The following is a 26,960-nucleotide window of genomic DNA, read 5'->3' as shown; positions in this document are numbered from 1 at the left end:
GGCATGTGGGATCTTCCCAGACCAGGGATCGAACCCGTGTCCCCTGCATTGGCAGGTGGATTCTCAACCCACTGTGCCACCAGGGAAGCCCCTTTCTAGTTTTTGGATTAATATCTCCTCTCTGCAAGTCTCATTTACTCACTACCCCACCCAACATTCTTCATATGACCTAGAAGTATTCTGATTACCACAAGCTGAATATAGTGTTAAAACAGCTCTTGGTATCTCCATTTCAATTTTATCAGTGAATGAAAGTCATTTATCTTATGCAGTCATGTTTTAGACATTTTTCTAGAGTAGCTATTTATAATTAATTGGCCCTGAAGTTCTTAGACTTCTTTCTAGAGCTTTTCAGTTATAAGGATTTTTGAACTTTCACATGTTTCTCAGTATAAAGCCCATTTGTTTGTGATAGGAAGCTCAAAATTATTATTTTAGTTCTTCAGATCAGATATCCTCATAGCTGCCATATCCTTCAATCAATCTCTTAAGCAGGGTTTTAGTAATAAAATAAAAACACTAAATCTCCTTCTCTTTCCCTATACTACTCTGTTACTTAAGATACCTGATCTAAATGCCAGTGAGATTCTCTTCATTCCAGAATGTGCCCTATGTGATCTAACTTCTTTTTAAATGGGTAAGATTTAAAACTGTTTAGAATGAAGCATTGAGATTGATGAACCATGTTCTTTTATCATCTGCCCTATCTGTTCTGTTATGTCCTCTATATTGCAGTTAAATGCCATGGCCAACCGAGCAGCTGGGAAGGGGTATGAAAAAGAAGACAACTATTCCAACATTCGCTTCAGGTTCATGGGCATTGGGAACATCCATGTGATGCGGAGCAGCCTGCAGAAACTCTTGGAAGGTACAGGGATTTCACATGGGCTTGGCCAGAGGTTATATAGCTTGCATAATTATGTAAGCAAAAAGTATGCCTGATTTTGTGGTGAAACATAAAAGCAACCAGGTGAGCAGAATCAACAGGTGATAAGATTTTTGACTATAGTATAAATCCAGTTTGCATAGATAGTACTGAATTATAGCAGTGTTGGTCTGACAGAGGAACTACAATGTTCAGTTTTCATAACTCTGTGGAGTTCATCTGGGTTTAGTGGCTATGGAAATAATTTCTCTCTATAGAATTACAGAGACTGCTGTATAGGGGTGGGTAGGTCAACATAAATATAAATGAATTGGGATTTATTTCATCTTCCTCATTTAATCTGCTGTAAGGAGTCAGTCCAATTTCATCACTGTGCTGATGAAGGGGGCGAATTTAGACTTCAAAGGAATAAAGCTGCTATCAGACAATTTGGGTCATCTGTCATCACCACAACGTAATTGGGATCAGAATGGGGGCAAGGTGAGATCAGGGCTTTACAGGACTCTTGAGTCTAGAACATTTCTCCCAAAGCCACTACCCAGGATTCCATGATGTGGTATGTCATCTCAGGCACACATAGGGAAAACCTGCCCTCATTAAGTGAACTCCGTGTTCTTCCTCTCTTTTCTTCAATTGTTCACTTATGCTTTCTGCCAGGACCTCTCCCTTACACAACCCTTACCAGATCCTGTCTTCTCAGTCTGCAGCCCTCTTAGGATATTAATGTTCCTCTTCCTTGGGTCTCTTCCTCCTTTCTTTTTTGTCCCAGAATATTCTATAGTAGGAGTGTAAGAGGACTTTTTGCAGATTTTTTGAGGCAAAAGATTGCCCTCTGCTGGATAACCAGTGCAAAATGCATGGAAATTAACTGATGTTTTTTTCAACCTGTTGAGACAGCACAGGGCTGCAAGGGAGTAGGTGGGGATGTGGAAGCAGAGACAGATGTTAAGGGTCTACAAAGTTAGGCTGAGTAGGAGGAGTTAAGATGGGAATCAAATGTGTTTTCTAATCAGAGGAGATGTGAGTATTTTCCTGTGGATGCTGACTCAGTCTTCTGGCTCTGTTCTTCAGAGATCTCTGTGGGCTTGGGGTGGGTTCTACAAGTCAAGAAAGCAGAGACTCGAGCTAGGAGATATGGTAGGCTCTAGCCCTAGTCCTGTCCCTGATTCACTGTGCGGTTTCCAACTAATCATTTAACCTTTCTGTGCCTCAGCTTCCTCATTTACAAAATGGGGATCCACTTTGTCCCCTTTCTTGGTGAATAAACTGAGGTAATTGTGAATTTCAATCTCTGCTTCCTTTTCTACCTTAGTTTGTGATTTGAAAACTCCAACAATGAGTGAATTTCTTAGCGGCCTGGAGAGCTCAGGGTGGTTGAGACACATTAAAGCTATTATGGATGCTGGAATTTTCATTGCAAAGGTAATAATCAGGACTTTTTTTTTTCTTATTAGGCATCAATTTTATACACATCAGTGTATACATGTCAATCCCAATCGCCCAATTCAGCACACCACCATCCCCACCCCACCGCAGTTAATAATCAGGACTTTTAAGAACTTGTACTGACTTAATTATGGGATCTCTTGAGGTAGCAGTGTATTCATGGTAGAAAGAATATTGAAAAAAAACCTGGTTTCTAGATTCAGGTCTGCCACTAATTTACTGCGTGCCCTTGGAAAATCTCTTCCCTTCTCTGGGCCTCAGTTTCTCTGTCTGTAAAACAAGGTGGGGCTTCCCTGGTGGCGCAGTGGTTGAGAATCTGCCTGCCAATGCAGGGGACACGGGTTCGAGCCCTGGTCTGGGAAGATCCCACATGCCACGGAGCGACTAGGCCCGTGAGCCACAATTGCTGAGCCTGCGTATCTGGAGCCTATGCTCCACAACAAGAGAGGCCGCGATGGTGAGAGGCCCGCGCACCGCGATGAAGAGTGGCCCCCACTTGCCGCAACTAGAGAAAGCCCTCGCACAGAAACGAAGACCCAACACAGCTGTAAATAAATAAATAAATAAAACTCAATCCCATTAAAAAAAAAAAAAAAAAGAATCACCTGGCGAATTTGACCTTAAGATGCTACCCCCAGAGATTCTGTTAAAAAAAAAACAAAAACAAAAACAAAAAAACAAGGTGATTCTACTAGAATCTAATGGTATAAGTTTTGGGGGGCCCACTGAGCTCTTTGAGAATATGATTGACCCTCTGCCCCTAGAAAAATGTACATATGGCTATACATACAGAAAATAGACCTTAATTTCACGGGGTACACAGACCCCAGATCTCAAGTTAAAAACTCTTAGATAATCTCTCATGGTCCTTCCAGCTCAAATATTCTCATTGTCTTTCCAGCTCAAATACTCTGATGTATTTTTGTGTTGATTCTAAGGTATCAAGTGGAAGTAAGACTGGGTGTAAAATAAATGCAGAGCTTGTGTTTCTATGGGTTTTCAGAGCTCTGAGTATAAAGCAGACGATTTTCTGACTTCTTTGTATAGGTCTGCCTCTGAATGCAGTCTAAGTAGGCTTCATCACTCATTTATGCTGACTCACTTATTTTCTGACCTTCAGAACCCTGGCTTCTGTATCATTTGTTAGGTAATGTTTAAAAAAAAACAGAAGAAATTTGGAGTGTACATTTTCTCATTTTGAAGTTTTGTTTATACATTCCTACATGAGAACTTGCTCTTTTCACCACACCCCTATTATTTGGTAGAAGTAAAGAAAAGGAGAGAATCACTCTTCACCTCTCTGCTGTCATTTTTTCAGTTGAAGATAATGAGATTTATAGCTTCTGGCTTAAAAGGTTTTTAGAGAGCGTGTGTAATTAACTCTCTTAAATATCCAGCCCTATTGTTTTCCAATTTCCTAGTCCTGTTGCCTACATTTTTCACTGTAATTTATTATTAGTGCTTACTATGTGACCCTCTTGGTCATTTCAAGCCCACTGTTCTAGCCATTCTTTATACTGTTCCTTTTTCGCATGCCCTATACCCATGCATTTGTATTTCCTTTCTGAAACTGACTTCATTAGACCAAAGAGAGTGAGAATGGAGAAGAGGGATAGATTTGATAGACCGTACAACCTCATAAATATTGGTTGAATGTAAATGAGTGGATGAAAAAGATAGGCTTTTGATTGCACGATTATCCTGTGCTTCCCATCTCCATCAGTACCTATCCAGTATCCCAAGCTTGAAAACTCTGTCAGCCTTGAATTCTCTCTCTTCCCCTCCATCTGGCAATTGCCTCATCCTGTCAGTTCTCCTCAAAAGCGTTTCTCAAATATCCGTTCTTCCCCACCTCTGCCTTAAGTACTATAATAACTTCCTGACTGGTTTACTTGTCTCTAGTAGTTGCTCCCCCCAGTATGGCCACCAGATTGCTTCTAAAGCCATATTTCTTGAGCACATATGATAATGTCACTTTAAACTCAAAATCCTCCATTGGTTCCCCATTGCCCGTAAGACCCTGGTAATTAGTGAGATTCTTGTTGCTCTCAAAAACACTATAGTATCCCTCCCTCTCTTGCTTTGTCTCTCATTATCTTTATTTTATTTATTTTTTTCTCATTACAAAAGTTACACATGTACGTTATCTAAGAAGTAAACATTTCAGAAATATATAATATAAAATGTAAATATTCCCTGTAGTTTGCCCCACAACACACACTATTAATAGTTTAATGTATGCTGCTAGATCAGCACTATTTGAACTTTCTGTGATGGTGGAAATGTTCTGGATCTGTACTAATACAATAGCCACTAGCCACATGTGGCAGTTGTGCATTTGAAATGTGGCTAGTGAGAGTGAGGAACTGAATTTTTAATTTTATTTAGTTTTGATCAATTTAAATTTAAATAGCCACTTGTGGCTAGTGACTACCATATTGGACAGTACAGGTCTAGAATTTTTCAACATATATATAATTACATATATTATTACTAATTTGTAAAAATGAGATTATGTTGTGCATATTTTTCTGCAACTAACTTTTTATACTTAATGTATGATGAACATTTTCCAGGTCAGTTCAGTCAGTGTGACCTCATTCTTTTCAGTGACTGTATAATATTCCATTAAGTGAATTTATCATGGTCCCTGTTCATGGGCAATTCAGTTATTCACATTTTTCACAAATGCAGACATTGTTGCATCAAATATCCTTGAACATATATCTTTATATGTGTGGGCATTCTTAAAAGTGGATTTTCAGTTGAAGAGTATGAATATTTCAGACTTTACTAGATGTGGCCAAATTGCCCTTCAAATAGGATGCACCAGTTTCCATTCCCACCAACAATGCCTCTTTCTCCACATAGCCAGCAATGGTTATCATCCATCTTTTTAATCTTTGCCAATTTGATAGGTTATGCATTTTATGTCATGTTTATTTTGCATTTCTTTAATCATTAGTGAAATTGAGCATCTTTTCCTGTCCACCAGTGACTTTTCACTCCATTTGGAGTCCTAAGGAAAGAGTATACTCGCTACTATTAGGCCTCTGATACTATCTGAGGTATCTGGTTAACTGCAGAGTTTAAAAGGTTGAGAAACTTTTTTCCAGATCTCTCTAACTCTTGTCTTACTCACAACCTAACTATCCTTCTAGGAATATAATTTCTCTTTTACCTTCTACTACAAAGGTTACTCATTTTCCCACACCCCATGAACCGCACGGTCCATGACAGGTTCAGTGTTCCCCTTGCTCCTTACAAAACTCCTTCCTCCTTTTAGGTCTACTGCAGTTAGCTATACCACTCTATACCTCTCCTAGTGACTTCTTTCTCCATTAAGGACTTTGGAAACCACTTTAGGTAGGTGGTTTCCTCTCCATCCTGATTCTTCCTCTCAATCCCAGGAGATTTGAATGTCCATGTACAACCTATAAAACACTCTGCACTGATAGTTCTTTGAGCTTTTGTACTCCAGTTCTTACACTCTTACTCCAGCTAACCTGGTTCTTCTATCCCATGGAGACCTCTACACTTTTAACTCCACTTTTTCCACCTTTTCCTACCTTCTTCCCTATCGAGCCAAAACCTAGTGGTGTAGCACCTCATCTATTCCACCTTGCCTCTTTATCCTTCCACTCTACCTGCCCTGTTAATCCCATTCATTCTCTACTTTCTCTGCTCTTATGCCCTGAAAACTAAACATTACCACAAAGAAATAAATCCCATAGCCATGTTACTTGGTATAATTACAGATTTATGGTCTATAATATTGACTGTAGTCCTATAGTCTTAGGACCACTTAACAGTCATTTTATGTGTCCCTGGTTGGTTCCAGCCCTGTTCCACCAAGCAGATATTCCTAATTTGTATTTTACTTTCAAGCTGGCTACACCACTGTTACTCCCCTCTCTGTAAGCACATATTCAGACATGTCTTCTTCTTTATAGAAAAATAAAGGTAATCTCTCATCTTCCCACTACTATTCTTACCAACTTTTTTTGCTCCTTTCTTGCTATCTCAGAGGAAATGGTGCCTCATCTTCTGTGTAAGACTAATCCCTTTACCTCTATTCTTAATCCCATCCCCTCCTTCTTCAAGGAGCCTCTTTCCCCTACATTTTCAAACATTTCCTTTCACTGGCTTCATCCCTCAGAAATATGCTCAATACTTTCTTATTCCTAAGAAAAAGAACTTTTCTTATTCTCTTCTAGTTACTGTTCTCTTTCCTCTTGCTTAGAGCTTTCTTGAAAGTAATTGGCCTTCCCTATTCGTACTTCCTCACCTCCCTTCACTCTTCAGTTCACTGTGATCCAGTTTACATACCATTACTACTGTTCTTGCTGAGGTCACTAATGACCCCTAACTTGTCAATCTCAGGGTCACTCTTTAATCTTTATTCTATTTTGACCACTCTGCTGCATTTGACATTGTTATCCCCTTTCTCTTTGAACCATTTTTGTAGTTCTGACCTTAATCCCACTGCTACTTCCTGGTTCTCTTTCTACCTTTCAGGCTTCTTTTTCATAAGATGACTCCTGTAATAGCCCGCCCCCCTTCCTCTACTTTCCCTTTAAACGTTACTACTTTCTAAGGTCTTTCCTTTTCTCACTTTGGTCTCTGCCTGGACAGCACCAGCCATACACAGTATCCACTACCATCTCTGTTCATATAGTGGTCAAATCTATACTCTGGCTCAGATTCCTCCTTCTCCTGAACTCCAGACCCACATATGCAGTTGTCCACTGGATGCTCCATTAGATGTCCTTCAACTACCTCAGAATCTCCATGGCCCCAAATGAAATCTTATCTACTCCCAACACCAACTAAAACTTGTTTCTTCTGTGTTCACTGTTCAGGCTAATGGTACTGTAATCCACCTAGTTACTAAGTGACACATTTAAGAGTCATCTTTGGCTTTTCCTTCTCCTTCATTCCACATCCATTCTCTTATTATGTCCTGTTAAATCTTCATTCTTAACATCCCTCTTCTTCTTTTCAGCCCCACTGCTACTGCATTAGTTCAGGTCCTTGTTGCATTTCACAATTTTAGTAACTCTTTGACTGGTCTTCCTAAATCCAAATTTATGTCCTCTATTCTCCTACTGTCACCACAGTGAGTACATCTGATCATGGCACTCCTCTGCTTTTAACACTCCAGTGACTCCCTGTTGCCACCAGATATAATGCACACTTGTCAGTCTGACCCTTGCCCTCCTGGCCAGACCTGTCTCTCCGCACTCCCTCACTCCCAGCCTAGCCTCAACCACCAAGCTAGTTAAGAATTCCTCACCTATGCCTCGCATCCTTGCCTTTGTACATGTTGTCATATTATGCCCCTTGCCTGGAATGTCCTTTCCTCCTGGTCCATCTGACAAATGCCTACTCATCTGACAAGACCCACTTTAGTTGTCTCCTCTTCTTTAGTTATTGTGTGCCTTTGTTGTACCTGGTATTAACTTTTATTGTTTTGGTTATCATTGGTTTGTAGTCATTCATTTAAATGTTTGTCTTTTTTTATGTACCTAGTGCACACAATAGTGCATCTTGTGTAGTCACTCAGTAATTATTGGCTAGGTGAGTAGATGAATGAATGAGTGAATAAATTTCCTTCTCCTTCCTCACCTGAGAAAATCCTACATTTTCTTCAAGGCTCAAGCTTCCCTGGCTCCTACAAAAGGATATAATTACTACACGTTACCCTAGAGCAGCAGTTTTTCCACTGCATTGTATTTATTTATTTACCTTTGGTCACCCTGACTAGTTTGCTCATTGAAGTCAGAAACTGAGTCTCATCTTTGTATCTCTAATCCTTAACACATACCTGGCACAGAGGTATATACATAATTAAGTGTTAGAATGAATAAGTGAATGCTCAATATCTACCATTGCCAAAATTGCACAGGTTGAGTAACTGCCCATATTTTTACATAGTTCTGATTGTACAGAAACTGACCTAAGACAGATAAACCTCTCCATCTTAAGTTGGAAGGATTTGTATTAGTAAGGCTAAATGGCTAAAGCTTCCAGAGGAAATTATTGTCAGGTCTGGGACTGGAATGCAGAACTGTCCTGTCTGTTTTTGAGCATGAATTCTTCCTCTTGCCCACTTCTCTCTCTGAGAATTGAGAATTGATCCATGTCTTCTTCAGAAGTTTTATGAATGTAGACCTCCTTTTGTTTTTCTTTTTACCCTGTATCATGTGTTGATTTTGATTTTCTTTTCCTTATTAGGTAAGCTCACCTTCTGTTACACTCCTTTATTTTCTTTGTCATTCCCATACAGGATGCTAATATTTTGAGAAGAAATTAATGTAGCCCAGTAAGACCAAGTTCTCTGCTGTAGGGATGGTAACCCTATTTATTAACCCGGCATAGTATGAAAAATTGTTTATGCTACTTTTTGCCTCTTGTCTTAACAGGCAGTGAAGGTAGAAAAGACCAATGTCTTAGTCCATTGTTCTGATGGGTGGGACCGCACAGCACAGGTCTGCTCTGTGGCCAGCATCCTCCTAGATCCATTTTATAGGACATTCAAAGGACTCATGGTAAGAGAACAAGTGATTGGATTTTACTTTGCACAAGTGGGAGATTGTGAATAGGTCAAAAATAACTCTCAGCCAACTTGTTTTCTACAAGAAAGAGGTCTACAAAAACAGCTCTGTTTTTCAATTTAGCTTCTTTCTACTAAACTAGGCATTTACAGTCTATATACTTTCCATTGCACACTCAACATAGTTTCTTACCCATCAGAAGATAAGTTGGATGTAATAGGCTGATGTAAGGGGTAGGAAAGACTCCAAAAGTTTGCAAAGTTGAATGGATGACTTAAATAAGCAGACTGATGGGCTCATCATCTTCAACATCAGCTGTCTGGATGTCAGACTCATGATTTTTTTCTGGTGCTGAATCCAAGGTTTCTTAGTTTGTCTTTCTATGAAACAGAACTCACAGTAGGAGTTTATCCTCATTTTTCTTTTGGAAATGCTTTATTTTTTTTAATGGTTGAAAATGTGTTTATATCAAGATTTGTTCCTGATATAAACTCAAGTACTTCCTTTGGATTCCTGTTTTTTCATAGGTTGAATGTAATGTGTTTATCAAGATTGCGTTTAGTTATGGCTCAAATGGCTTATCACACATTATGTAAAAGCCAAAAGAAATGTGACAATGGATACAAATCCAGAATAATTTCTCCTGAGAGCTTTGAAATTTGAAGGCAGCCTGTATAGGCTTTTAAATGAAATCCAAGTTACTTATTTATCATTTGGGAAATTAACTTTATGATCAGTTCAACGCAAATTTGTACAAAGTCCACTTCAGCAAAGTGTTTTGATATTTTATAGGTATGGTTAATTAATTTTATGGTTTTCCTAACGCAAAGTTTTCTTTTTGTATAAAAATGAAGATCCTGATAGAGAAGGAATGGATATCCATGGGCCACAAGTTCTCCCAAAGGTAAAAATATTACTTTAAAGGTAGAGGCTAAGGAGAATTTATTAGGGTGAGATTTATCAAAAACCCCAATATGTTCTTGTGAAAGAAGGAAGAGTAGGTTGAACATGGCATAAATCTCTTTTCATCAAGAAACACATATTCCAGACACTGTGCTAAGGGACTAGGGCTACAAGGGTGACTAGAATATCATATCTGCCTTCAAAGTGAGCAAATGATTATATCAAATTGTTAAATATTTCAGGGAAGAACAGACATCACGGGCTACAGAGGAAAAAGTGCTTAACTGTTTTTGAAGAAGACAGGATAGCCTTCCAGGAATAGGCAGTATTTAAAAGTGAATTTTAGGGAATGAATAGGAGTTTGCTAGAGAGAACGGTGGGCATTCAGGAAGAGGGAATAATATCTAAGACAATGTACTTTTTAACCTTGTATAAGAAGAAAAGGCATGTGCGGATTTCTGTTCTTCGGTAAGAGGTGGATGCAAGGACTTACATTTATTTAGTGACCTAATGCTGCTATAAGCCAAGCAGCCTCACTGAGACTTTATGTGTGTTATGAGAACAATAATAAATGTTTACCGAACACCTAACAGTATGCTGTATACTATATCAGACACTGAGCTGGTGCCAAAGGCACATAAAATGTGAGTTTTACCCTCAAGGAGGTTACTATTCAGGTCTTATTCTCCTGCATCTGTGTGTATCCATTTAATTTCATTTGATTGTCGCTCTCTAGCTATTTGGGTCCATCCATTCATTCTTCCTTTGTCAACAAACATTGGGCCAAGCAATATGCCAGGTTTTAAGGAGACTGTATTAGAACAGATATGGTCTCTGTCCCTTCTTTTATAGAAAATAAAATCATTGATGATAGTATAGTATGATAAGTGCTAAGTCAAAGGTAAACATATACAAGGGAACCTTACCTATTCTGGGCAAAGAAAGCTTCCTAGAACTGATGGCATTTTAGAACATTAAGAAGATGAGGTTGATTCTATTTTTAGTTTTTGAGAAATCTCCATAATGTTTTCCACAGTGGCTGCACCAATTTACGTACCCACCAGCAGTGTAGGATGTTTCCCTTTTCTCCACATGGAAGGACAGGAGGAGAAGGAGCTAAGTTTGTGAGTGTCCAAGGCAGAAGTTAGATATTTTTACTTGATAGCCTTGATCTTTTTCATTAACACTGTAGACGTCAATGTGAAATGGGTTAGGGTTTAAGAAGATAGCTTAAAATTTGCAAGAGCTGTAAGGGTTAATGGGAAAACTGTGTTAAGGATATTCATAAAGGTTATTTGGGAGCAATTAAGTTCCAGCTGAGTATGGAGACTTATGATATCAATTTGCATGGTTTTATAATTTTCTCAAGCAGCATTTATCAGTCAAGATGTGGGAGTAGAGAACATAGCTTCTTAGGCTCATCAATGGTTGGATTTTGAAGGAGAATAATGACCAAAAAAATGACCAGAAAATTGAAGAAAATGGGGAGAGAATAGTTGATGGGGCAGACCATAGCATATAGTCTGGGTAAGGAAGAAAGGGAAGCTAGTAGGAATCTGGAAAGGTGAGAGGTCCAGAGATGAGGCTGGAGGAGATAAGATGAGCAGCCTTTGGAAATATAATATATGGTGATCAGAGTAGGATATTGAGATTAAGGTTTCAAAGTGGAGGAAGGACCTTTAGCTAACATCAAGAAACAGCCATGGATACGAGAGGCTGATGTGAAGTAGAGGTAAAGATCGGTGAAGATAATTAGATTTGAGTTAGTTAAGGAACCTGCTAAGCCACGTGTAGGTCATCTGCATCGACTCCAAAGATAAGTACTTATGACTGGAGTCAGATTCTTCAGAAAATGTAAAGAAGTAACCCAAAGATTGTGGAACACAACATTGAGGAAAGTGAACAACAGCATGACCCATAGTGGAAGTGTTTTTAAGAGAGTGAAAGGAGTAGTAGAAAGGAGAAAGCCGATCCCACTTCTGCTCTGTTTTAGGATTATTATACATGGAGAGTGGAATGATGAGCATTCTCCATTTGATTTGGGCCCCAAGAAGAAGTAGTCTCGTTGGTGAGATGGATTTCAATTAAATCAAAAGGTAGAACATTCAGTGTAAAAGCTAAGGATGCCATGTTTATTTCTAGTGGAATAGGGTTTCTAATGGATGGTAGAGTTGGGAAAGAGGACATCATGGGAGAGGAAACATTAAACAATTCTGGGATGAGGTTTTTTCATTCATTTAATAAACTTATTAAATGCCCTTTTCATGCCAGGCAGTGTCCAATAAACAAGATAGATATGGTCCTTGCTCACATGAAGCTAAAGGTAGCTGTTTAAATTAATTAAAATTAAATACAATTGAAAATTCAGTTCCTTAGTCACAGTAGCTGCATTTCAAGTGCTTAATAGTTAGTGACTACCATATTGGACAGCACAAATATGGAACATTTTGATCATTGCAGAAAGTTCTATTGTAGAGGATGTAAAAGGAAATAGAATAGATGACCAAGGGCTTACAATCTGGATAATAGTGAAGGATGCTGGTGGCTAAGAGGTCCATTGGGATTAATTAACTTTGAGATTCTGGGTGGCATTTTGGCATTAGGCATTTCCTTACCAATGCCAACAGAGACAAAAGGTGACCTTGCTATAGCCTATTCCAAACAGTGTAATCCCTGATGTTAATCATTGTCTTTCTTTACCTTTATTTGCATCTCTCAGGTGTGGCCACCTGGATGGGGACTCTAAAGAAGTATCCCCTATCTTCACACAGTTCCTAGACTGTATCTGGCAATTAATGGAACAATTTCCTTGTGCCTTTGAGTTTAATGAAAATTTCTTGCTGGAAATTCATGACCATGTTTTCTCCTGCCAGTTTGGGAACTTCCTTGGAAACTGCCAGAAGGATCGAGAAGATCTGAGGTGAATTCAGTTTGTGAAAAAACACTGAATAGGGAGAGGGGATCAGTGTAAAAGAAATTTACCCACCACCCTGAATTTGGGACAGCAGTTCACGAAAGGGGAGGAGATGACAACTATAAAAATAACTTTTGAAGCATAAATCACTCAGTGTTTCCATGGAGATTCCTCAAAACCTCAGATTCTTTATCTGTGAAATAGGGATAATACCTACTTTTCAGAGCAATCCTGAGGAACCAGTAAAACAATGGATGTGCAAGGACTTTGTAAGGAATGAATTACTGTGCAGGTGTGAGTAGTCAATAGCTACAGTCCTTTATCATTTGTGTCAAAGATCAGGTGTGAGTAGTCAATAGCTACAGTCATTTATCATTTGTGTCAAAGATCAGGTGTGAGTAGTCAATAGCTACAGTCCTTTATCATTTGTGTCAAAGATCACCAAATGGCAGCTCATAGGCCAAATCTAGCTTAACAGGTATATTTTGTTTAGTCTGTGGAGTATTTTTTAAACTGTGAATAAGATGTCAACATTTAAATATCACGATATTTCACACAAAAATCCAGTTATTTTAGGATTTTTTTCCTAAATCAAAAAGCTGTTGTGCCAAGATATTCTGCAAAATCAGGAGCTCTGGCAGTACCTGACCTGCATTTTCTAATGGCAGTAATCAGCTAGAGCTGAATAACAGCTGCTCCACTTGAATGAAGCAAACTCACTCTCGTTTGCCAGTTCTCACCCCTCTGTATAGTTTATTCTCAGCGCACTTCTAATGTTATCTTCCCAGCTCCTATAGGTGGTTGAATTTGCACCAGACTTAAAACTCTAACATCCTCACAATATATAAAACATAAATAATTTTTGAAGTTGACAAGATAGAGTTTCTGTGAATAGTATTCTCCTTGTTTTAGAGTCAGAGAAAAAGAAATAGAGAGGGAAGTAGCTGTCGTACAAGCCAACCCACTCTTGTTTCATAGCTGTTGGTTGAGTGGCAGTTAGCTCAAGTTCTGAGGCCCCTCTATGATGTATCCTGGATGAATTGGATGACATCTCTAATTCTGTTTTCTTGTCAACACAGAGATGGATCTTGCTGCTTTAACATTTGTGCTTACTTGGTAGCTTCTATGCACATTTCTGTTTCATTTTGCAACTAGACCTTTCTTACCCTCTTCGCAGATGCTTTCAGACACATTCATTCTGTCTCTGACCTGCTTTTCTAACATTAAAATCTAAGATCTTTTTCATATTCTTTTTTCCACCCTCTTAAAATGAGGCTAATATATCCTAGACCCATTCCCCACACAAATCTGAATCTCCATGTAAAAGTACAAAAGCTGAAAATGTTAACATGTTAAAATAGTGATTGCATAAAATAAACAGAAATATCATTCATCCATAAAAGAAAAGGCGTGGACTCTAGAATCAGAGAGAGTTGGGTTCAAATTTTGGCTCTGTCACCTACTAGCTATGTGACTTTTTTCAAATTATTTTTTTGTCTCATTTTCTCATTATTATTTTGGGGATAAAATATCTCACAGGATTTTATTATGAAAATTTAATGAGGTATTTTAGGTAGAGTCTGGACCAGTGTTTCACACATAGTACATACTCAACAAATACTAGTTACCTTACCTCTGAAATATTTTTTTTTCTTTTTTCAACCAAAAACAAATGAGAAAGATGGATATACAAGTCCTTTGACCTCATTGAAATGGTCTGAGGATTCTAAAAGTTTCAAGACTACAGTGTTTAGGTCCTACAACCCATACTGCTTCTCTTTGTTGTCCTCCTTGAGCTTTCTTTGACACTGTGTGAGTAAATGAACTTCCCATGCATTGTTACGCAGCAGCTCTCACTGGGACAATGGATCCCATGTTTTTTGCAGTGTTAACTAAGTGGCTCCCCAAGGACTCAACTAAGGTATAAGAAGAATCAGTCTTGCAATATAAATGTCACAGTCTGTGCTGCTCACCTAGATAACTCACAAATATTTGCTAATATAAATTGCTAATTGTCTTTCACTGTCTTATACCTTCTGAGAGGAGGAGAAGCTGGCTTGAAATAAAATAAAATATAGAAAAGCCAGAAATTCACCCTCTAGTCTTTCTGTTAACTTACCAGATTTTTAAAAGCAATTCTAGATTTTTTAAAACTGGAAAGGTCATTAGTTCATAGAATCTGAGATTTGGAAGAGACCTTAAAGGTCATATTTTACAAATGAGGAAATAAGCCCAGAAAGAGCTAGGGACATTCCTCAGATTACATAGCTACTCCATGGCAGAGACTATACTCAGCATCTGTTGCTCTTCAATGTGGAAGTCTTTCTAACCTCTAATTCATTTAAAGATTGGTAAGTTGAAGCCCAGATAATTTGTTACTCTATCAGTGTTCATTACCACTTATTTTCACTTTCCTTCTATCATATCCTGTCCCTCTGTCTTTTTTTTTTTAAAGATTGATTGATTGATTGATTGCTATGTTGGGTCTTCGTTTCTGTGCTAGGGCTTTCTCTAGCTGCGGCGAGCGGGGGCCACTCTTCATCGCGGTGTGCGGGCCTCTCACTATCGCGGCCTCTCTTGTTGCGGAGCACAGGCTCCAGACGCGCAGGCTCAGCAGTTGTGGTTCACGGGCCCAGTTGCTCCACGGCATGTGGGATCCTCCCAGACCAGGGCTCGAACCCGTGTCCCCTGCATTAGCAGGCAGATTCTCAACCACTGCGCCACCAGGGAAGCCCCCTGTCCCTCTGTCTTGAATTAGGTTAATTGTTAATAAAATTTGGATGATTATCAAGTTCAACAGGACTGTTGATTTTACTTGCTTGCTGCTTTTAATTTTTTGGCTTTTTTTTTTCTGACAGAATCTATGAGAAAACCCATTCCGTGTGGCCTTTCTTGGTTCAGAGGAAACCAGACTTCAGGAACCCTCTCTATAAAGGCTTCACTGTGTATGGGGTACTCAATCCTAGTACTGTGCCCTACAACATTCAGTAAGTTCCTAAGCTGTCCCATCCTTTCTTACAGCAAGCCCAGGGCCTCAGCTGCTTTGCTTCTCCTTGTATAGCTGACATCATCTCCATAAGCCTGGCTATGGAGTAGGACACTCTCTGCCCGGATCACCCATTCCTTGCTGCCTCTGAAAACAAGACCACACTCTCTTTGGTTGTTGTTACTTGCTGAGGGAAATAAACAAGAAACAATAGTTGATTTGTAGTAATACAACCAGTCAAGATGTAGGTTGTTTCATTCCTTTGAGTCTTTCCTTGTATATTCCTCTTCTTTCCCATCCTTTTCCCCAACAAAGAGAAGGAAAAACAGAGAAAGAGAATGTGCTGGTATTGTTTGCTCTACTTCCCCCCAAAAGTGTAAAGTATAGGGTGCATTTATTAAGTCTAACGGTTTATTTTGTATATTCATTAGGATTTTATATATGTAAGATCATGTCATTTCTGAATAGAGATTGTTTTACTTATTCCTTTCCAATTTGGATGCCTTTTATTTTCTTGCCTAATGCCCTGTTTAGAACTTACAGTGTTGAATAGAAGTAGTGAAAGCAGGCATCCTTGTACTGTTCCTGATCTTAGGGGGAGACCTTTTGGTCTTTCTCCATTGAGTATGTTATAGTTTTGTTTTGTTTTGTTTTACAAATGACCTTTATCACGTTTAGGACATTCCTGTCTGTTCCTAGTTTGTTGAGTGCTTTTATGATGAAAGGGTGTTAGATTATATCAAATGTTTTTTTCTGAATCATGTTGAGATGCAGATGACTATGTGTTATTTTCTCCTTAATTTTATTTATTTTTTATTTATTTTTTGTTTCTTTTTTGTTTGGCCATGCCACACAGCTTGCAGGATCTCAGTTCCCTGACCAGGGATTGAATCCGGGCCACAGTAGTGAAAGCCCAGAATCCTAACCACTAGGCCACCAGGGAACTCCCTCTCATTAATTGTATTAATATGGTGTATAACATTGATTGATTTTTCAGATGTTGAACCATCCATACTTTCCTAGGGTAAATCCCACTTGGCCATGGTGTATAATCCTCTTAATATGCTGCTGCATTCAGTTGGCTACTATATTGTTGAGGATTTTTACATCTATATTCATAAAGCATATTAATCTACAGTTTTGTTTTTTTGTGATGTCCTGGTCTGGCTTTGGTATCAGGGTAACGGTGACCACGTAGAATGAGCTGGGAGTGTTCCATTCTCTTCAATATTTGGAACAGTTTGAGAAGGATAGTTGTTAATTCTTTAAATGTTTAGCAGAATTCACCAGTGAAGCCATCTGGTCCTGGACTTTTCTTTGTTGGGAAGTTTTTGATTACTTGTTATAGGCCTGTTCAAATGTTTTATTCCTTCTTGAGTCATTTTTGGTAGTTTGTGTGTTTCTAGAAATTTGTCCATTTCATCTGTCTAATTTGTTGGCATGCAATTGTTCAGGGTATTCTCTCATATTTTTCTTTATTTCTGTAAATTCAGTAGTAACATCCCTAATTTAATTTATGATTTTAGTAATTTGAGACTTTTCTCTTTTATTTTTTGAGGCCGAAATACTTTCCTTTAATATCCAAAGCATTCTGTACGTAAACTGGATAATACATATTAAATGATACATTTCTATGACATTTAGGGGTTTTGGGGGCATTTTTTCCCGCTTTATTGAGATATAATTGACATATAACATGGTGTAAGTTTAAGGTGTACAATGTGGTGATCTCATACATGTAAATATTGTGAAATGCTTACCACAATAAGATCAGTTAGCACATCCTCTACCTCATACAATTACCATTTTGCTGTTGCTGTTGTTATGGTAAGAATATTAAAGCTCTACACTCATAGCAAAAATATGGAACAATTCACAAATTTGCATGTTATTCTTTCACACGTGCCATGCTAATCCCTGTATCATTCCAATTACATTATATGTGCTGCTAAAGTGAGCACTCTCATTGTTTTTAATCAGTTTAGCTTAAAGTTTTGTTGAATTTATTGATCTTTTCAAAGAACCAATTTTAGTTTTGTTGATTTTCTCTATTTTTTTATAATCTTTATTTCTTTTATCTCTGTTCTAATCCTTATTATTTCTTTCCTTATGCTGATTTTGGGTTTAATTTGCTCTTCATTTTTAGTTTCATAAGGTGTAAAGTGATTTACTTGAGATCTTTCTTCTTTTTTAATGAATGCATTTACAGCTATAAATTTCCTTCTTAGCAGTTCTTTCTCTGTATCCCATAAGTTTTGGTATATTGTGTTTTTGTTTATACCCATCCCAAAGTATTTTTAAATTTGAATTTCAGATAAACAAAAAATAATTTGCTTAAAAAGCTTGGATGATATGTCTCTTTAATGCATTTAAAGACAGTTCTAAAATGTATACAGAAATGGATTTGAAAGTTACAGTTACAAATTAAAAGTAAGAAATGGTGAATTGGGGCGTTCAAGACACAGCTTCTCTCATCTCCCTTGGTGTCATCTTCACCCAGGTGAGACCCCCTGGACATCCCTTTTCCCATTCAGGTTCCAGGAAGCAGTCAGTTAAATCACTTTGTTCCTTAAAGGTCTATGGAATAGATTCGAAGGAAGGGAATATGTGGGTTGAAGGGAATGTGTGTGTTTAATTCGTTAGTAGGTGATGCCAGATTAGCCTTAGTTGTTTCTTCTTGAGCCTGACCCTCTTGTGGGGGTCACCTGCTACTCTCTCTCTCAGAAGGAAGAGCCTGACTTCCCAGCCCAACCCCTCTACCTACTTCTTTCAGGAGACAGCCCTGCCCGTTTTATCAACAATTTAGGGTTCTGACCAGTGCTGTGATGAGCTATATTGGAGCCTATTGCAATGGGCCTGTATCCGTGCTTCCCCTCTCCCACTACCCTGTTCTCTGTATCTATGTGTTTGTCTTGTTTTGTCTTGTTTGTTCATTTTTCTTTTTATTCCACATATGAGTGAAATCATACAGTATTTGTCTTTCTCCATCTGACTTATTTCACTTAACATAAAACCCTTAATATCCATCCATGTTGTCACTAATGGCAAGATTTTGGCTTTTTTACGGCTGAGTAGTATTCCATTGTGTATTTTGTGTGTGTGTGTGCGTGTTTGTGTGTGTGTACACATATATGACATCTTCTTTATCCATTCATCCATCAGTGAGCACTTGGGTTGTTTCCATACCTAGGCTATTGTAAATAAAACTGCAACAAATATAGGGGTTGTGTGCTATGGTAAATAAAGCTGCAACAAATATAGGGGTTGTGTGTGTCTTTTCAAATTATTATTTTCGCATTCTTCAGATGAATACCCAGAAATGGAATAGCTGGATTGTATGATATTTCTGTTCTTAACTTTTTGAGGCATCTCCATACTTCTTTCCATAGTGTCTGCATCAAGTTACATTCCAATTAGCAGTGCACAAGGACTTCCTTTTCTCCACATCCTTTCCAACACTTGTTGTTTCTTGTTTTTTTGATACTAGTCATTCTAATGGGCATGCGGTGATATGTTTTGGTTTTGATTTGCATTTCCCTAATAATTAGTGATGTTGAACATCTTTTCATGTGCCTGTTGGCCATCTGTATGTCTTCTTTGGAAAAATATCTCTTCAAATCCTCTGCCCATTTTTTAATCATATTGTTTATTTTGTTGTTGTTGAGTTGTATGAGTTCTTTATATATTTTGGATATTAACCCCATATCAGATATATGATTTGCAAATAACTTTTCCCATTTGGTAGGTTGTCCTTTCATTTTGCTGATGGTTTCCTTTACTGTACAGAAGCTTTTTAGTTTGATGTAGTCCCATTTGTTTGTTTTTTGCTTTGTCTTTCTTGCCTGAGGAAAATATCCAGAAAGATATTGCTAAGACCAGTGTCAAAGAGCATACTGCTTATGTTTTCTTCTAGGGGTTTTATGGTTTCAGGTCTTATATTCAAGGATTTAATCCATTTTGATTTGATTTTTGTGTCTGGTATGAGATAGTGGTCTAGTTTCATTTTTCTTTGTATGTGGATTGTCCAGTTTTCCTAACACCATTTATTGAAGAGACTACCTTTCTCCATTGTACATTCTTTGCTCTTTTGTCATAAATTAATTGTCCATATATGCATGAGTTTATTTCTTTGCTGTCATTTCTGTTTCATTGGTCTGTGTGTCTTTTTTCTGCCAATGCTATGCTGTTTTGGTACTGCAGCTTTGTGGTATACTTTAAAATCAGGGAGGATGATACCTCCACTTTGTTCTTTTTCCTCAGGATTTATTTTGGTATTCAGGGTTTTTTAAGGATCCACATAAATTTTAGGATGTTTTGTTCTATTTCTGTGAAAAATGTCATCGGGGTTTTGATAGGGATTGCATTGAATCAGTAGATTGCTTTAGGTAATATGGACATTTTAACAATGTTAATTCTTCTAAGCCACAACCACGGAATATCTTTCCATTTCTTTGTGTCTTGTTCAGTTTCTTTCAACAGTATCTTACAGATTTTAGTGTACTGGTCATTCACTTCCTTGGTTAAATTTATTCCTAGGTATTCTTTTTTTTTTTTAAAAGTTTTACTAGATTTTATTTATTTATTTATTTATTTTTGGCTGTGTTGGGTCTTCGGTTCGTGCGAGGGCTTTCTCCAGTTGCGGCAAGCGGGGGCCACTCTTCATCGCGGTGCGGGGACCGCTCTTCATCGCGGTGCGCGGGCCTTTCTCTATCGCGGCCCCTCCCGTCGCGGGGCACAGGCTCCAGACGCGCAGGCTCAGCAATTGTGGCTCACGGGCCCAGCTGCTCCGTGGCATGTGGGATCTTCCCAGACCAGGGCTCGAACCCGTGTCCCCTGCATTAGCAGGCAGATTCTCAACCACTGCGCCACCAGGGAAGCCCCTATTCCTAGGTATTCTTTTTGTTGTGACTGTAAATGGGATTATTTTATTTTTAATTTCTCTTTCTGCTAGTTTGTTGTTAGTGTGTAGAAACTCAACAGATTTTGCATATGGATTTTGTACCCTGCAACTTTATTCATTTACTATTTCTAATAGTTTTTTGGTGGAGTTGTTAGGGTTTTTCTATATATAAAATTATGTCATCCACAAATAGTTACAGTTTTACTTCTTCTTTTCCAATTTTGATGCCTTTTATTTCTTTTTCTTTTGTAATTGCTCTGGCTAGGGCTTCTTATTTTGAATAAGACTGGCAAGAGTGGGCATCCTTGTCTTTTTCCTGGTCTTAGAGGTATAGCTTTCAGTTTTTCATTGTTGAGTATGTTGTTACCTATGGGCTTGTTATGTATGGCTTTTATTATGTTGAGGTGCATTTATTTTATACCCATTTTATTGAGAGTTTTTATCATAAATGGGTGTTGAATCTTGTCAAATGCTTTTTCTGCATCTATTGAGATGATCATATGATCTTTACCCCTCACTTTGTTGATGTGGTATATCACATTGACTGATTTGTGAATGTTGAACCATCCTTGCATGCCTGGAATAAATCCCACTTGATCATGTTGTATCCTTTTAATGAATTGCTGTATATGCTTTGTTAATATTTTGTTGACAATTTTTGCATCTATGTTCATTAGAAATACTGACCTATACAATTCTTTTTTTGCATTGCCCTTGTCTGGTTTTGGTATCAGGTAGTATTGAGCTCATAAAGTGAGTTAGCAAGCGTTCCTTCCTCTTCAATATTTTGGAAGAGTTTGAGAAGGGTAGGCATTAAATCAATTTTAAATGTTTGGTAGAATTTACCTGTGAAGGCATCTGGTTCTCAATTTTTTTTTCTTGGGGTGAGGTTTTTGATTACTGCTTCAGTCTCTTTACTAGTGATTGGTCCATTCATCTTTTCCATTTCTTCATGATTCAGTCTTGGAAGGTCCATTTTTTAGGTTGTCTAATTTATTGCCATATAGCTGTTCATAGTATTCTCTTATAATCATTTGTATTTCTGTGGTATCCATTGTAATTTCTTTTATTTCTGATTTTAGTTAGTTGAGCCTTCTCTTTTTTTTTTTCTTTATGAGTTAAGCTAAATGTTGGTCAATTTTGTTTATCTTTTCAAAGAACCAGCTCCTAGTTTCATTTATCTTTTCTATTGTCTGTTTAATCTCTATTTCTCTTATTTCCACTCTGATCTTTATTATTTCCTTCCTTTTACTGGTATGTCATATTTTCATTTTCATTGTCTTCAGGTATTTTTTGATTTTGCCTTTAATTTCTTTATTGACCCAAGAGTTGTTTAGTAGCATGTTTTTCAGTCTCCATGTATTTGTGATTTTTTTTCCAGCTTATTTCTTGTAGTTAATTTCTAATTATATATGCCACTGTGATCAGAAAAGAGGCTTGATATGATTTCAGGCTTCTGAAATTTATTGAGACTTTTTTGTGTCCTAGCATATGATCTATCATTGAGAATGTTCCATGTGCACTTGAGAAGAATGTGTATTGTGCTGTTATTTTAAGGAATGTTCAATACAAATCTATCAGATCTACCTGGTCTAATGTTTCCTTCAAGGCTGCTGTGTCCTTGAAGACTTTCTGCCTGGATGATCTGTCCATTGATGTAAGTGGGGTGTTAATGTCTGCTACAATTATTATGTTGCTTTCAATGTACCCCTTTAATTCTGTTAATAATTCCTTTATATATTTTGTTGCTCCTTAATATAGTGCATATATATTAATAATTTTTATATCTTCATGATGAATTGTACCCTTTATCATTTTATGATGTCCATCTTTGTCTCTTGTTACATTTTTGTTTTGGCATAGTCTGTTTGTCTGATATGGTATGGCTACACCTGCTTTTTTTTGGCTGTCATTTCCTTCATTTTGAGCCTATGTTTGTCTTTAGAGCTGAGGTGAGTCTCCTGGAAGCAGCATGTAGTTGGGTCTTGTTTTTTAATTTGTCCAGCCACTCTGTGTCTTTTGATTGCTAAATTCAACCGATTTTCATTTAGGGTGATTATTGCTATCAAGGACTTAGTAATGCCATATACACTTTTGTTTATGGTTGATATATATCTCTACTGTTTCTTTTTCTTTGTGCTTCTGTCTGCTATTTTAGTTTGGTGGTTTTCTATGATGTTTTTCTCAGTTACCTCTTTCATGTTTCATGCTCTGCTCTAGATTTGTGATTTGTGGTTACTATAAGGTTTACACAAAGTGTCTCTTAAATAAAGTAGTTTTTTTCCTTCTGATAACATCTTATCTTCATGTTTCTATACAGGTTCCATCCTTTTCCTCTTCCCTTTCTATATTTCTGTTGTCTCAAATTATCCCTTTTTAAGTTGTGAGTTTGTTACTAACTTGAAGTAGCTATAGTCAGTTTTGCTTCTTTTTCCATTTAACTTTTATGTTATAATTAAGTTTTAAACAATCTATTCTAATATACAGTTGTAATTTTCTGATTCTGTCTATTTACCACCTTATTCAACATTTTCCGTACCTTTGCCTTTTTCTTTCTGGTAGAAGAGCTCCTTTTAACATTTCTTGTAAGGCAAGTCTAGTGCTGATGAACTTCCACAACTTTTGTTCTCTGGGGAAAACCTTCATTTCTCTTTCATAAGTGAATGATAACTTTACTGGATAGAGTATTCTTGGGTTACAGTTTTTAATCTTTCAGTATTTTTAGAATGGCATCCCATTCCCTCCTGGCCTGTAGAGTTTCTGCTAAGAAATCTGCTGATAGCCTAATGTAGGTTCCTTTGTAGGTTACCGTCTATTTTTCCTTGGGTGCCTTTGAAATTTTTTCTTTGTCATTAACTTTTGACAGTTTTAATATAATATTTCTTGGAAAAGGTCTTTTTTCACCAAGGTAATTAGGTGTTCTCTTGGCTTCATGGACATATATATCCAGTTCCTTACCCAGGTTTGGAAAGTTCTCAGCTATTACTTCTTCAAATGAACTCTCTACTCCCTTTCCTTCTCTTATCCTTCTGGGATACACATTACCCTAATGATGACCTGCCTAAAAGAGGTGGATAGCTCTCATGCAATTTCTTCATTGTTTAATATCTCATTTGTCTTTCCTCTTCTACTTGTGTCATTTCTAGATTCCTATCTTCAAGCTCAATAATTTTCTCTTCCATATGGTCAACTCTGTTTTCCAGTGGTTTCTATTGCATTCTTCATCTCATTTATTGTGGTCTTTAGTTCTAGAATTACTGTTTGGTTCTTTTTTGGAGTTTTAATCTGTTTGGTAAATTATTCCTTCTGTTATTTAATTTTATTCCTGAGCTCATTGAACTGCCTTTCTGAGTTTTCGTATAGCTTATTGAGTTTCTTCATGAGAGATATTTTGAATTTTCAATCAGATCACTGTATTCCATGACATTTTTTTCACTGAGGTATAGTTGATGCACAATATTATATAAGTTTCAGGTATACAACATGGTGATACAGTTGTTTAAGGTTATATTCCATTTATAGTTATTATAAAATACTGGCCATATGCTGTATAATATATTCTTGTAGCTTACATATTTTATACATAGTAGTTGATACCTCTTTGTTCCCTACCCCTAATTTGCCACACCCCTCTTCCCTCTCTCCACCCATAACCACTAGTTTCTTCACTATAACTGTGAGGCAGTTTCTTTTGGTTATGTTCACTACTCTGTTTTATTTTTTAGATTCCTCATGTAAGTGATAGCATACAGTATTTGTCTTTCTCTGTATAACTTATTTCACATAGCGTAATACCCTCCAGGTCCATCCATGTTATTGCAGATGGCAACATTTCATTCTTTTTTTTCACACACACACACTGATTTTATTTTTACAAGAGACAAATAAACTGACACCAAGCATTGTAAATGGATGACCACAACAAAAACAACAATGATTGCAATTACCAAATGCGTAACACACTCATACTATGTCATAATATTGACATTCAGTCCAGTAATCTTCCACTGTAACAGCTCCTTTACATTTCAGTGAAAATTGATTTGTATATTTTTTGCCTCTGAGTCCTTGTGGGATTTTTTTTTATTCAAACAGAAAGTCACAAAAATTATAATCATCCTCATCAGTTCACTCAATCCCATGTAATTATTTTTTTTTTCATCTTGATCTTTTGTTAGCACTTTTATGAATTTATCCATTTTCCGTTAGAGTTCTGAAAATGCTTATTCATTCAGTTCAGCAGTATAGTCAGTTACGAGAAACCTGTACTTCTCAGAGTCTTTTCCTTGAATTCCTTGAAGATGAAACCCTTTTATAGGAACATTTTTGCAAAAGCATCAGAGTACACCCAGAACTGTCTGTAAATGACAAAAGACTTAAAAATGACCACGGTTAAAGATTTGATGAAAGTTCATGATAATGCAATTGACAAGGAAATTTAGTTATTTCTGACATATACATTTTAAAGTAATAACTAGAATTATGGCTTATAACATTATACCAGAACATATAAGATTTTTAGAAATTTCATGTAATATCTGAAACATTTATATTAACATATTTCCATACAAATAACCCAAAGAAAATTTAGTATTAGTTGTTTTTTTTTGTTTGTTTGTTTTTTTATACTGCAGGTTCTTATTATTCATCAATTTTATACACATCAGTGTATACATGTCAATCCCAATCGCCCAATTCAGCACACCACCATCCCCACCCCACCGTAGTTTTCCCCCCTTGATGTCCGTACGTTTGTTTTCTACATCTGGGTCTCAACTTCTGCCCTGCAAACGGGTTCATCTGTACCATTTTTCTAGGTTCCACATACATGTGTTAATATACGATATTTGTTTTTCTCTTTCTGACTTACTCCACTCTGTATGACAGTCTCTAGGTCCATCCACGTCTCAACAAATGACTCAATTTCGTTCCTTTTTATGGCTGAGTAATTTTCCATTGTATATATGTACCACATCTTCTTTATCCATTCGTCTGTTGATGGGAATTTAGGTTGCTTCCATGACCTGACTATTGTAAATAGTGCTGCAAGGAACATTGGGGTGCATGTGTCTTTTTGAATTATAGTTTTCTCTGGGTATATGCCCAGCAGAGGGATTGCTGGATCATATGGTAATTCTATTTTTAGTTTTTTAAGGAACCTCCATACTGTTCTCCCTAGTGGCTGTATAAATTTACATTCCCACCAACAGTGCAAGAGGTTTCCCTTTTCTCCACACCCTTTCCAGCATTTGTTGTTTGTAGATTTTCTGATGATGCCCATTCTAACTGGCGAGAGGTGATATCTCATTGTTGTTTTGATTTGCATTTCTCTACTAGTGATGTTGAGCAGCTTTTCATGTGCTTCTTGATCATCTGGATGTCTTCTTTGGAGAAATGTTTATTTAGGTCTTCTGCCCATTTTTGGATTGGGTTGTTTGTTTCTTTAATATTGAGCTGCATGAGCTGTTTATATATTTTGGAGATTAATCCTTTGTCTGTTGATTCGTTTGCAAATATTTTCTCCCATTCTGAGCATTGCCTTTTCATCTTGTTTATGGTTTCCTTTGCTGTGCAAAAGCTTTGAAGTTTCATTAGGTCCCATTTGTTTATTTTTGTTTTTATTTCCATTACTCTAGGAGGTGGATCAAAAAAGATCTTGCCGTGATTTATGTCAAAGAGTGTTCTTCCTATGTTTTCCTCTAAGAGTTTTATAGTGTCTGGTCTTACATTTAGGTCTCGAATCCATTTTGAGTTTAGTTTTGTGTATAGCGTTAGGGAGTGTTCTAATTTCATTCATTTTCAGGTAGCTGTTCAGTTTTCCCAGCACCACTTATTGAAGAGACTGTCTTTTCTCCATTGTATATCTTTGCCTCCTTTGTCATAGATTAGTTGACCATAGGTGCGTGGGTTTATCTCTGGGCTTTCTATCTTGTTCCATTGATCTGTGTTTCTGTTTTTGTGCCAGTACCATATTGTCTTGATTACTGTAGCTTTGTAGTATAGTCTGAAGTCAGGGAGTCTGATTCCTCCAGCTCCATTTTTATCCCTCAAGACTGCTTTGGCTATTCGGAGTCTTTTGTGTCTCCATACAAATTTTAAGATAATTTGTTCTAGTTCAATAAAAAATGCCATTGGTAATTTGATAGGGATTGCATTGAATCTGTAGATTGCTTTGGGTAGTAGACTCATTTTCACAATATTGACTCTTCCAATCCAAGAACACGGTATATCTCTCCATCTGTTGATATCATCTTTAATTTATTTCATCCGTGTCTGATAGTTTTCTGCATACAGGTCTTTTGTCTCCCTAGGTAGGTTTATTCCTAGGTAGTTTATTCTTTTCGTTGCAATGGTAAATGGGAGTGTTT

The 26,960-nt window shown here is 37.3% G+C and overlaps 1 protein-coding gene and 1 non-coding gene across 2 annotated transcripts in view; one reads left to right on the top strand and one right to left on the bottom strand.

Moving 5' to 3' along the window:
* Positions 1-26,960, top strand: part of LOC103001617 (myotubularin-related protein 8) — a 143,745-nt gene that overhangs the window by 75,217 nt on the left and 41,568 nt on the right. The window contains exons 7-12 of the mRNA XM_057537639.1: positions 736-868; positions 2,199-2,308; positions 8,758-8,883; positions 9,744-9,793; positions 12,512-12,712; positions 15,565-15,693. Of these exons, the coding sequence (XP_057393622.1) occupies positions 736-868; positions 2,199-2,308; positions 8,758-8,883; positions 9,744-9,793; positions 12,512-12,712; positions 15,565-15,693 (749 nt within the window). The remainder of the gene's footprint in view (positions 1-735; positions 869-2,198; positions 2,309-8,757; positions 8,884-9,743; positions 9,794-12,511; positions 12,713-15,564; positions 15,694-26,960) is intronic.
* Positions 17,550-17,653, bottom strand: LOC114238810 (U6 spliceosomal RNA). Its single transcript, XR_003624083.1, has one exon. It is a non-coding gene; the product is annotated as a U6 spliceosomal RNA (small nuclear RNA).

This window comes from Balaenoptera acutorostrata, chromosome X, assembly GCF_949987535.1.
Source record: "Balaenoptera acutorostrata chromosome X, mBalAcu1.1, whole genome shotgun sequence".
Lineage (NCBI taxonomy): Eukaryota > Metazoa > Chordata > Mammalia > Artiodactyla > Balaenopteridae > Balaenoptera > Balaenoptera acutorostrata.
Note: the sequence above shows the minus strand (reverse complement) of the source record. Positions and strands in the feature narration are given on the sequence as shown.